The sequence below is a fragment of the Watersipora subatra genome, chromosome 3 (assembly GCF_963576615.1).
Source record: "Watersipora subatra chromosome 3, tzWatSuba1.1, whole genome shotgun sequence".
NCBI classification, from domain to species: domain Eukaryota; kingdom Metazoa; phylum Bryozoa; class Gymnolaemata; order Cheilostomatida; family Watersiporidae; genus Watersipora; species Watersipora subatra.
The window spans coordinates 59,920,739-59,934,578 of record NC_088710.1 but is presented as its reverse complement, the minus strand read 5'-3'; the positions used below and the strand labels follow the sequence as shown (position 1 = coordinate 59,934,578).

Below are 13,840 nucleotides of genomic sequence, written 5' to 3'. Positions count from 1 at the left end.
TAGTATTAACATATACCATAAACAACTGCCAGTCAAAAATCTTGTAAAACACGAAAACTCAAGTCATGTGTGTATTTTATATGTTGCCTAAATTATTTGTCCAATAAATATTTTGGAAGGGGCTACATGTATGTCTAGAACACATTAATCATTCAGTTTATAAACTAATACAACAAACTTTATTGGGATCTCAAAGATGATTTTAAAAGCTTTCCAAAAGATGCCTAAATGATGGTTGTGCCACCAGCCAGAGAAATGTGTCACTGTAAGACTGCAACAAATTAGGTAAAGCTTGCATGGAGCAGACGAAAATCATTAGTTAAGCTTTTTCCTTCATGAAGCAGTTTCCCACAGTAGTGCTCGAGGAAATATAACAAAAAACCAAGAAAACTTTGTAGGTTTCTGATAGCAAGTTTGATACATATTTTTATCGTGTTCTATGTATTTAGCAAAACGTGTTTAAGCCAAAATTACAGGCTATTTGATTACTTGACAGTTTAAAATTTGGCATCATACCTCCAGCTTGTGAGTTTGTTTATGATTCATTAGTTTTAGTTGGTAGCTTTAATAAATCAAGATTTTATTAAAATATGTTTATGTTTTCTTCTAATTTCTCAATTCGGTCTTTGCAAAACCACAAACCTTGTTTATAGAATGTTTTGGTGAATTAAAGTCTGAGAGGTGCATCAATCTTTCTACTTCAACTTCTCTACTTCACTGTAAAGCTACCTATTAATAAGTAGATGTCATATCCAATTATTTAAGATAAGACTATTACAGGGTAAAGCTTTAGCAGTTCAACAATACAACATGTACATTTATTATATCAAGAAAGCCGGAAAGACTCTCAAGAGATCAAAATGGAGAACTGATATCTCTAGGTTTCTCACTACCTGCTATTAATTAAACTCTATACTGACTGTACTTTTAAAAAACATTTACCACCGTATCTACAACACCAGCCGTTAACACTCCAAGAATACATCTGGTTACATTTCTAGTTGTTTTTGCTTTGATATAGTCAGTCAACTTTGTGAGAAGATGATTTGTCTACGGCGCATGAAAAGGTTAAACTATGGGCACCATAAAATATCAACAGAATATTCACTCGCAAGGGAAGACATACCAGCACCAACCTTGAATATTGAGACTGCTGTCAGTACTGTTAACTAGTACATCAGCCGCGTGCGCAGTGATGTCACCTTCTATAACACTAACCGTTGCATCGTTTACCTTGACGGAGCCCTTGATAGTTCCACTGCCACCACCGACACTTTTGTGTGAACCTCGTTTCTGCCAAGGCAGCTCGTCTGGAAAAATATTTCATAATGTAAAAAGCAAATATCTTTGCAACAAGCAAGAAATGAGCTATCAAAGATTGAGTAAACCATACAAGTTAATAAGACAGTGTTAAAGATTTCTCAGCCAGTTGATTGTAAGTACAAAATGTAATTTACTTTCAATTAATTGGCGTATCAGCAGCGGTAAAAGATCTTATCGAGGTGTTTGATGCAGTCACTAGTTGTGAGTATTAACATGTGTTAAACAATGAAGCTTTTGACAATAGCTTGTCATATAATCAAATGTCAAAATCAAGAAGACACACTACTTTTTCAAAGATGCACAATTTTTTCTACCCTCCGGTAAATGAAAGGAAAATATTCTGGTTGAGCAAACTATGAGGATGTAATACTATGAGAGTTTCCTAATAATGGCTACAAACATTGCGGTAGTGATATTGCGCCTTGACCAACCAGTGTGAGAAAATGATCACATGATACATGATTGTCGATACAACCTAACTTCTCCTTACAATTGCTTTAACTTAAGAAATTGAGGATTCAACAAAAAACTCGATGTCCACTTTGACTCGAGATTTGAACGAATTTTTGACATACGGCATTCCAAATTTTTTCAAAGATTACAGTTTTGCAAATGTAAATTGAACAAGCAGAAGATGAAAATTAAAACAAAATAAACAATATTCAAGACAATAAAAGTAAAAAAGGTAAATTGTTGCAAGCTATACTTAGTCTTAGAGTCTGTTATGCCTCGTATCATTCTCACTTTACCTATCAACCTACATGTTGTCAAACCTACGCTTTTATTGGTAAATATCTAAGATGAAGTAGCGATGAAAATGGCTTCTTATCAATCATATCTTTGTTAATTTATCATATTAAATTCCTCTACATAATGCTTCTTTTTATCTCTATGTATACTTTATCATTATTACTTATTAAGTAGTTGTCAAAGGTTTCTTGAGTGTAGAACGACTTGCATGAATCACAGTCAATTCTTACGGGATTACTTGAGCAAACGTATGATGGTTTATCAGACAAAGTAAAACTGTGAATGAGTGAAATTTCTACATGAAAATTTGACAGTATTACCCCACTAATGAAAATGAGTTTATTATTGAAAACAAGCAATAAACAAAAGTGTCAACAAAAATTAATTTTTGTTGTAATGAGGGTGAAACAAATGTGAGTTACCGGGTGCTAATGATAAATGAGAGTGCATTCATGCTAAGGATGTTGATAGTTACATGTTGATAGTTACCTAGAGTGTCAAAACCACCTAATAGGATTGAATCTTGTTCGACCGGTCTGAGGTCTCTCTTTACATTGGAGCTATGTTGAGCTCCTGTAGCACTGGCAGCACCTGCACCACTCAGTCGCTCAAGCTCCCCATCAAAAGCCTGCAAAGAAGTCTATTGTACAATCTAAATTGTTCATAAACTCACACTGATCAAGAGGAAATAGCATTGAGAAAGAGACACAGTGATTATGAATGAAGATGAGTCAAAGTGGTATGATAAAAATGCACCCTCTGGGTATTGTGGTCGAGGTGGTAGATGACAATCTTGACATCCTTTAGCGAACTGTTAAGATTTCCATCTGCATACTCCAAGACCGCTTCTATCATTGCCTTGGCTACCTCCGCTTCAGGGTACCTCAGGTTACCAGTACCAAGAGCAGGGAATGCTATTGATTGGTAGTTGTGTGAAGCCGCCATTGTGAGACACTTACCCACAATCCTTTTCAAGCCCTAAATCAGTAACAAAACACTAAAAATATAATTGATACTTACAGATACAACAATAGAAAACAAAAATTAAGAAAAATATATAGCTACAACACTTGAAAAAGTGACAAAGTCTGTTTTATTAGATATAAAGCTGAACAGCATCAAGAAAGAACAACTCCTTAACCGTTGCTAGCCGTTACTGCATATTGAAAGATTATACAGGTAGTGGTAGAATTAAATTATCTATGGCTTGGGTATTGTTTAACCAGTGTGAAAGTGAGGACTACTACCAGCAATGACTAAAATACTTTAAGAGTTGTTTCATCATGCATACATGGGCCAAATTATTGCTATTATAACAGAGTAACATCAGTATTTATACAAATAGCTGTCTGCAGTCTGAATGCAAAGGTGAAGGAGGGTTTAGCAGAGTAATCATAAACATAATAGTGACTCTATTCTAAAAATAATTCCAGTTTGACAATCAAACCAATTAGCAAACGTCGGATGATGAAACGAGAAAACATGATGTTTGGGATATCTAGCAAGAAATGCCCGTGTCTACCTTTGTGTCTGGTTCTTTGTTTTTTTTTTACTATCAACTGTATCTGTATTGCAAATAAAACAATTAACCATGAGAATCAACTCATAGCTGACATTTATGGTAAATGATAGATAAAACCTTGTTCCTGCTTGCTCAACATTTACCAACCTCGGCAATAACAGTTATTCTTATAGTGCTCAGCATGTAGATGACTCAACTACGTGTAGTGTGTGCTGTCAATATTAAGCATATCAAACTGTTTTATGAGACTCTCAATTTTGTTTTCAAGAACACAATTCCAAAATTATTTATATAATTAGTAACCAATACATGTATATGGTGCACCACATCTGCAGTTTAATGTAACTTGCTCTGAGATTATAAAACTGAGTCGGTTCACGAGCAAATCACGAATGTTCTCGCAGTGTAGCTTGTCTAGAGTGCCCTACCAACAACTTCACTAACAATCAAACTTCACCTGGAGCGCAAAAGTTCCTTGGTAATTTGGACAGTTACAGTGGAAGACTTTTTGACAGGGCAATTGAAAACCATCAGTTTCCGCCACATCACCAGATCGTAATGGACCGTGAGCTGAACAAGCAACTTGCAGCTGAGGCCCTGCCATAGCGGATATCGCCTTTGAGACTTTACCAGCAGATAGGTTAAAGTCGTTTCCAACAGAATTCACTAGTGCTTCCTCCTAAAAACAAAATGTTTACGATTGAAACTAGCGATGATATAATATTGAAAATAAAACGCATTGTAAAAAGTGCAAATCGTAAACAACTCATCACTGACTTAAACTCAGCTCCTGCATGTTCATCTTTTTGTGTTGCCTATTGATAAACTTTACTAATATAAAATTCTCCTGATATCGGATTCAAAATTCTATTCTCATGTTTACAAAGAAAAAAAGATTTTTACTATAATAGTAGATTTTCAACAGCCAATCTACCATTACCAATATTTTATATTGCTTCTGGTGAAAAAATGAATAAATAGAGAAATCCATCACAATGGAACAGTCTTCTAATAGACTTACACAAAATTTCAGCATCTAATAACTTCCATCAAATCACCATTAGTTATTGAATGCTAAGTAATTCTTATGATAAGATTACCTGGCTATTAGACATGTCTCCCTTCCTTATTTCCACATTGATCCGATTCAAAATGTTGATGTTGTTACCAGTAACAGTGAACTTGTCCGATTTGGTTGCAACTAACAACAATAAAACCACAGCTTTAAACCTTGTGAGTGTAATCTTTTAGTAACAAATAAATGTCTACCACTGTAAACCTCATGTAAAAGAAGAGTTAATAGTCTAGCTATTGGGTAGCAATTATTCCAGTTGATGAATGGTCCTTATGCTATTAAACAGAGAGTCAGTATACCAGCTAACAAAGAGTCAGTATACCAGCTAACAGAGAGTCAGTATACCAGCTAACAGAGAGTCATGATACCAATGAACAGAGAGCCATTACACCAGCTAACAGAGAGTCCTTATACCAGCTAACAGAGAGTCATTATACCAATGAACAGAGAGTCATTATACCAATGAACAGAGAGCCATTACACCAGCTAACAGAGAGTCATTATACCAGCTAACAGAGAGTCATTATAACAGCTAACAGAGAGTCATTATACCAGCTAACAGAGAGTCATTATACTAGCTAACAGAGAGTCATTATACCAATGAACAAAGAGCCATTACACCAGCTAACAGAGCGTCATTATACCAGCTAACAGAGAGTCATTATACCAATGAACAGAGAGCCATTACACCAGCTAACAGAGAGTCATTATACCAGCTAACAGAGAGTCATTATACTAGCTAACTAAGAGTCATTATACCAGCTAACAAAGAGTCATTATACCAATGAACAGAGTGTCATTATACCAACGAACAGAGAGCCATTATACCAGCTAACAGAGAGTCATTATACCAACAAACAGAGTGTCATTACACCAGATAACAGAGAGTCACTATACTAGCTAACAAAGAGTCCTTATACCAGCTAACAAAGAGTCATTATACCAATAAACAGAGTCATTATAACGAACAGAGAGTCATTACACCAGCTAACAGAGAGTCACTATACCAGCTAACAAGGATTCATCCCACCAATTTACAGAGAGTCATTTTATCAATTGAGAGACAACCACTTGGCCAACTAATAGAGACTAATCAATTAACAATATGCTAACATGTACATACACAATATTATCAATATGCTAACATATACATACACAATATTAACTAAAGCTATTCAATAACAGCATGGTTGCAACAATCTATATAAATGTGAGTGTCTGTTGTTTGTTCAATTAGAGCGATTAAAATCTAGCTACAAAAGATCTGATTGTACAGGATTTGAACACGGAATCTCCTGTATTGCAAACAGGTGCAGCAAGCATTACGGTACAAATTAATCTGGCTATAGGATGGTATGATTATGCCTAACAATAATGTGCGCTTAACTTCACATCCGTGGATACGAATGTACAAGTTCGATTCCTTTTGGGTGCTATCTTTTTTGCCAACACCCTTAGCTTCGGAGAGCCTTCGTGTCACAATTATTGATTGTGTGCCACAAACAAAACCGCCTTTTTTCCTTATTTGAAGTTTTTCCATTAATTCTTTATTTTGATTGATAATAATTTTTTTTATAATTAAATACTACCTAAACGTTTGTTTTTCTTTTGAAAGTTTCAATTTACACGCTTTCAATTTCTGGAAAGGCTGCATCGATTTTCAAATACAGCAAATCCTATGGTCAATCTCTAAAAACTAACAGCTTTTCACACGAACAGTTGCATGTTGCGTTATTTCAAGTAGGAATGGCATCTACACTCTCTCTTCGCTTGGTTAGAAAGAGATCAATGTTAAATGTTGCATATGTTGAATGAAAATGAATTTTTGATGCCAAAAACGTTTTCATTGCCCAGGCAACGCTAGGCATTCACGTAGTAAATAAATATGCAGTGGCTTAATATGGATTGTATAAATTGCCTTCATCATTTGAATTCACTGTAGTGACTGAGGTATGGTTCATGTTGAATACAGAACTGGACTTGAGCGTGAACATTCACTTAAGAAACATATAGCTGCTGTATGGTGCAAATAGCAACGCTTGACTAAATCAAACTTTTTCACTCTCCTTGACCAATGAGAACATTGCGTGTCAGATGATGTCGCTGCATGCACAGTTACGCCATATTACGGTTATCTACTGTAACAGTATGCGTGTACCACAAACAGTCAGCTAAATATACTCTGATGATAACCAAGTTGATAGCCCACATTTTTAACAAATGTCTAGTGCCATTGCCATCATACAGCTTCAAATGCATTATCCCATCAAAGTTTCCACTTTATCAAAATGAATAATTCGAATCTTACCATGATAACTAATAAACAAATTGAAGAACTTACCTTTTTTAATATTTAATCCGGATTTAGGAAGAGGGCTCTTTGCTTGACGAGCTTGAAAACGTGAACTGAGCTCTCTTTCAAACATATCCAAACTGTTGTCTTTATTATCTACAAACACTATGCGACGCGGAAGGTATCCCCCTTGTTTAACTCTTGTTTCTACCACATCGATGATGTTCTTCACAGCCTTATTCAAAGGGAAACCAAAGATCCCTGTACTGACCGGAGGAATGGCAATAGACTGTAACCGGTGCTTTTCTGCCTCATCCATACAACTTTCAATGCATTGAAACAGTAAGAATTCTTCTTGACTGTAACCATTCCTCCATCTCGGCCCAACAGCATGAATGACCTTTTTGCACTTGAGACTTCCAGCCGATGATGTAAACGCTTGACCTTCCATCAAAGAGCCATTCCTGAGAATAAATTCTCGACACTCTTCTTGTATACTTGATCCACCTAAAGCCCAAAAGTATTATGGTTAACTATTGCTGCAGTCTTATGATTGCCCAGCATTAACATGTGTGCACAGCGCAAGTAAAAGCAACAGATCACTCACAACAGTGTTTTGGCAAGGCTTGTTATCATAAGTAGTGAGCAGAAAGCTCTGCATCAATCCTGATCTATCTGTTTGAGAATGTTTGACTATACATATTTGATGAGCTGATGAGTTTACAACAGCACTACGCAAATTGGTTACATCAAAAAATGGCTGCTTGCACCAGTAGCCCTTGGCAACCCCAATCTTACCTTTTTTAACAACAGCTAGAGCGAGTCCACCAACATGGGCAAGGTCTCCATTAGCAGCATTTACAATTGCATCACAATGCATTGAAGGCAAATCATCCTTGCAGACTTCGCAGACTGTTCCACCAGGTAAGGTTATAGAATATCTACACTCAGCACTGTCACTTGTCTTGGTGACACGAGGGGCGATTTCAGGGCGTACAACGGCATCTTCTTTATGGTCCACCACTAAGCAATTATGCTTGAAGCCAAGAGTATCGAGAAAATCTCTCTCTTCTCGAATATATTGCATCAATGATGGGTCATTGATGGTATGGACATATCGGCAGATAGAGTCATGTCGTTTTTTCAAAGACCGTTGACAGTTAGCTATGTTGTCCTTGGTGCCACATATTTTAACAATACCATCTTCTGGAGCAAAAGAGATTGTAACGCTGTGTTCCTGTTCCAGTTCTTTAAAAACACCAAATTTGAACTTCTTGAAGAAAACAATTCTATCAGGAATTCCATCAAAGGAAAGAGCGCGTATAACATTCAAATCAAAAAACAGCGGTATTTCCTCTAGAACAATGTTCTTGCTGTCCAAAATTCCAACTATGGTGAGTCCAGGTCGGTCACCTAGTTCAACTACCTGCAAGGGCTTGTGCAAGTCCATCACTTCTTTCTTTTTTCGCTGCCACACAGCAGAGGCCAACAGCTTTTTTTCCAGCTCATCTAAATCTCTGTCAGTGGGATACTGCGCCTCCCAAACAATGTCCATCATGCAATTCAAAACTGCTTTGGAAAGGTGGCTATTGTCAGAGTAGATTGAGATAGTTCTGTTTTCTACTACCCATACAGCTAACAGCTTCCTTTTGTCAAGCGTGTCTTTTATGGCCTCCTGAGCAGAATCTGTGTTGAACACTCGCAAAAAGAGTGGTGTTTTTACAACAGAGACTTTAGAGTCAGCTACCTTGGGTAAAAGGTCGAACATTTCTTTTTGCGCGGAGTCAATGCTGGTGGGGCGACCTTTCATGGTCACATTTTGTCTGCTTGCATCTCCCGAAAATGAATTGAGTTTGTGCTTTTGAAGCATCTGATTGAAGTAGTTGATTCGTTCAAGGTACTTTATCTGATAGGACAAGATGTTGGGCACAGTGACCTGCTGAACAGACTTTTCCTCTTTTATCTCCAGCTCGAATCGATCAATCATTTGGAGCACCTGACTTTTCACCTGGTTAATCAATTGAACTTCTCCGACAATAGTGATGTGGTACCCAGCCATACTTGTCAGTAAATTTGACTCGTCAATGTTAGAATAAACCGGCTGCCTTGCGAGAAGTTTGGGAAGTTCCCGTGAAAGTCTTTCAAACATTTGCAGTGTGAGTTGTTTTGTCTTGAAAATCGAAAAAGTTTTCGTGATGAATTGATCAAGAATTGACTTTAGTGATCTCCATTGTTTCAACACAACTCTACAAAACAACACAAGAACATCAAAGAGAGAAGCGTGTGACAATAAGAAGACAGAATTTTATACTAGTGTTATATGCTGCTGTAATACGAGTTATATGCTATAATAATAATGCTATAGTAATCCCCATAAACTGCCCTCCTAATTAGAAGATTGGAATCAGTTGCAATTATGCTTACTTATATACCATCCGTTACCATCTATAAACTGTATACATAGCTTACGAACTACCATAACTTATAACTATTGAATAACCCATCAAAATGAACCAGATCGCGTAAGAACAGAGATGTAGGAACATCACCTGTCATTTTTCTTGTTGGAGAAGGAGCTGAGACTGATGACTCCATCTTTTGACAGAGTCATACCAATGCTTGAAAGGTAATCCGATAATCTTTGCCAAGCTGAAGGTACGCGCTTAAGGAACTGAAACATCAACTCATCAGAAAGAAGGCTGGAAAGATCCTCAGTTTTTTTCTGTCCGCCACTTGTCACATGAAGGCCAAGGAATTCAGAGAATGGAGCCAGACTTTCACAACGTGGCAAGCGCTTGCTTTCTTTCAAGATGTATTCCAATGCTATAAGCAGTACACAGGTTGGGAAATAAACATGAAATTGGCTATCAAGTATGACAAGTTCAAAGGCTTCTTGTGAAAACGGTGCGAAAATATAATAAAGCTATGTTAGAGTAATTTTATAATGAAATACTTGGTTTGCCCTGTGTGTTGGCATATCATGCATTTCATATGTAAAAGAACATCTGCTAAAAAAATCTTGTTTGACAGTCATTTTTCTTTCTGGTTCAGTATTGGAATTGTAGCTTATATCGATATCTGACACAACTTTTATAATAGTAAAAGCAATAGCATTATCTTTATAATTACGCATATATAACAAAAAGCACTTTGTGTGACGAGGAATTATACTTTCTTCAGTGACATTGTCAAGCGGTGATACTAGATAAAAACTAGAAATAAGCTGAAAGTTTTTGTTTGGGCAGAAATAATTAACAATTGTTAGGCCTCGGCTTACAATCTGCAACACACTGAGATTCATGACATCGGTGATTTTCATTAAACAGCAGATATAAAAATTAGATATACATTATCGCGAGGGCTCCAAAATAGAAATTTCCAGACCCCTGGCAAATATCCAAAAGCAGAGATTTTCGGAGATTTCTCAAAAATATTATTCAATGGGTAGCGAACTGCTAATGTTAGCCTCTGACGGATATTAAGATTTTACAAAGCTCCATATGCATCACATATGTAGATTTGTAGCTACAACTATTATAGTTTAATTTCTAGATAAATCTAGTTTTAGATTCGTCAGTTCAAATTTGATCACACTGGACAGCTTTTGTGAGTTGTCTTTTAAAAACAACAAATTAAAATAGTATATTATACTCAATGTTGTTATGCTGTATTTAATTGTCATTGGCGGTTATATCTAAATTCGCTAGTTATGTTCTTTTAAGAGTTATCTTAGCATCGGCAGCGCACGAATACTTTTTGACGTCATGCACTTTGTGACTATTATAAAATGGCTGTCCCTCTCAGATATGCTTACACTCTGAACAAAGAGCTGTAATAAAATTTTTGTTGAGTGAAGGTGTCTAACCAAGAGAGATTTACAGAATATGGTTCCATATGGTAAGAGATTCTTAAATTAAAACAATGTCTTCAAATGAACTAACAGTTTCAAAGAAGACTATAGAATGTGTTATGATTGTCAGACCCAAGGTCAAGATGACCCAAAGAGCAATCTACACCAGACAAGAGGGAAACTCTAAATAACTTGTTAAGGCAAATGACAGACAAGAAATCTAGAAAATTGATGAACAATCAAGCATCTCCATTAGAACAATGCATTCGAATCGACATGACAATCTTGGATACTCAAAAGTGAGCTGTAGGTGGATTCCAAAAATGCTCAGTGGTGAAAGCAAGGCTAAATATTTTAAAATGTCCGAAGAAGACTGGAAAAATTTTAAAACAACAAAAGAGAACGCATGCAGTCCCATGGGGTTCATCAATCAAAGATTTAAGGAAAGAGATTACAACTTGAGTAATAATAAAATTATCTGCACTTATCGAATGGCTCTCGTATACAATGATTCCATCTCTTCTACAGATAAAACGTCCATGATGTTACTCCAAGTCTTTCTCAATAACATTGAGTAATAATTTATTGGTTAAAGTTGCTACAAACTGTTAGCCACATGAACTTTTGAAGCAAAGGAACTTCAGCTAAATTACAGCGTATATATATACAACAGAACGTCAATGGTTAATGTGAAGGCCTTTGTATATTATATATATATATATATATTTATATTTATATAAATATATATATATAAACTATATTATGAACTGAAAACTTTTAAAACATTTTACAACTTAAAGTTTCATGGTTGTTACCATTCATCAGGTAAAATTAAAATTTTTTAATTTTACCTGATGAATGGTAACAACCATGAAACTTTAAGTTGTAAAATGTTTTAAAAGTTTTCAGTTCTTAATATAGTTTATATCAATGCTCTATTTTAATATTGAGCACTTTCTTCTAGTGAACTGCAACCTTCTTCTTCATCAGTATATATATATATATATATATAGATATATATATATATATAGATATATATATCTATATATATCTATATATATCTTCATCAGTATATATATATGTATATATATATACTGATGAAGATATATATAGATATATATAGATATACAGTCAAACATGGATAACTCGTCCACGGATAGCTCGAACACATGGTTAATTCGAACGGTTTCTTTGGTCCGTTCCCACGTAATGATAAATTGCTATAGATAACTCGAACTCAACACTGTTAAATCAAACTGTTTGTTTGCCCAACGGCTACCGAAACGGTTGTTATCGCTTTAGAAAATCATTTTATTCAAAGCCATATAGGTAAACTTCATCTTTTCGTAATTCATAAGCGTCGTTATTACCACCATCGGCAAAATATTTTTGTCAACGACTTTCCTAAAGGTTTGGTGAAATTTGATTTATACTGCTATACGATGAATAGCACGGGCTAGCCAGGTCACGTGCGCAAGGATTTTCGCCACGCACATACAAAACAAAAATCGCATGTTGTTTTTGTTTTGGATGTGCGTGGCGAAAATCCTTGAGTGCGTGACCCGACTAGCCCGTGATGAATAGTTTTCCGACGTTGATTCCGTGTTGAATCAATGTCGGAATGTTGAATGTTTAAAACGTCTTAAAAATTGTTGTAATTAAACGTATACGTTGTCTTAGCTACAAAAAACTATTCATCGTTTGACCTAAACACAGAATACGTGTGTACATTCAATAAGTATCTATTAAAAAAGCGTGAGTGATATAGAATGTACCGTAAAACCTCGTAAAACTTCTAATTGAACTGCCTCGGAGTGTTGCTCTTAACGAATCCCAGGTAAAGTAAGGTAATCTTTGCATAAACTTAAAGAAAAAACGACAAAATTGATCGTGGGTAAAACCCCAAAAGAAAAAAATGTCTTTTCTTTTGAGCATTTCAACAACGATCAAGTTTTGCCAATGTCAATCTGAAAAACGTCCCGGCAATAACATCACCTCAAACAACAAACCAATCTCAAGTGATAGAAAAATCTCTATACTTTTTCATAAAAACATTTTAAACTTTACATTAGAAGCATTTCATTTGAAACAAGCCATTTGTGCTTTTCATTTATATTATAGTTTGTATATGTACATGTATCTACTAATAAATAAATAAATATATGGAATTGTGACAGTGCTCTGATAACTTGAACGCTCTGATAATTCGAACACTTTTGCTCGGTCCCGTGAAGTTCGAGTTATCCATGTTTGACTGTATATATATATATATATATATATATATACTGATGAAGAAGTATGATATATATAAATATATTTATATATATATAAATATATTTATATATAAATATATTTGTATATATATATATATTTATATATGGAGCTGGAAACACAGACACACACTTTTCCATCCCCATATACTGTACATCACTGGTAGCAGGTGTAGACTCATCCTTATTAATAGATTGTTAAAACTCTAAATGTCATGGTGCAGTGTCACGGGGTCAAGTTTGATAAAGCAATGTCAACATAAGCATTTACAGACAGCACATTTCACTGCACTAACAAAAACTATGTTAGAAAAAAGAACACATTCTTGCATGGCTGAGACATGGTAGGAAATGAAAAGCAGAGTCTGACGTTTTCTGTACGATTGTTAGATCTCAAAGCCACGGCAAAAGAGAAGCAATGATAAATGTACAATTTTTCAGAAATTCCTCCACTACCATTACATAAGATTAACATATAGATTATTATGGGCTATGTAAATGCAGGTACAAAATGGTACCAACAGCAAAGCCGCTGTACACATCACTACACAGGGTTGAGTGCATACCAGTCAGCTCTGTGAAGACAACCAATACCTACTACAAAGCCAGCAGAAAACTAACAATCTTTTACAACTAGCCCTTGATGTGGTGTGAATACGACAGGGGATCTCATCAACTCTATCATAGTAAAATAAGACATTGAATGCCTTTCCCTCATAAAACTTCAAGGCAAGCTTTCATTTTAGGCAAAGCAGGA

The 13,840-nt window shown here is 35.5% G+C and overlaps 1 protein-coding gene across 1 annotated transcript in view; it reads right to left on the bottom strand.

Moving 5' to 3' along the window:
* Window positions 1-13,840, bottom strand: part of LOC137392123 (protein mono-ADP-ribosyltransferase PARP14-like) — a 57,662-nt gene that overhangs the window by 30,211 nt on the left and 13,611 nt on the right. Inside the window, exons 6-13 of the mRNA XM_068078752.1 lie at window positions 9,513-9,786; window positions 7,762-9,209; window positions 7,012-7,470; window positions 4,696-4,796; window positions 4,053-4,274; window positions 2,830-3,051; window positions 2,563-2,701; window positions 1,137-1,310 (exon numbers count right to left, since the gene is read on the bottom strand). Coding sequence (XP_067934853.1) covers window positions 1,137-1,310; window positions 2,563-2,701; window positions 2,830-3,051; window positions 4,053-4,274; window positions 4,696-4,796; window positions 7,012-7,470; window positions 7,762-9,209; window positions 9,513-9,786 — 3,039 coding nt within the window. The remainder of the gene's footprint in view (window positions 1-1,136; window positions 1,311-2,562; window positions 2,702-2,829; window positions 3,052-4,052; window positions 4,275-4,695; window positions 4,797-7,011; window positions 7,471-7,761; window positions 9,210-9,512; window positions 9,787-13,840) is intronic.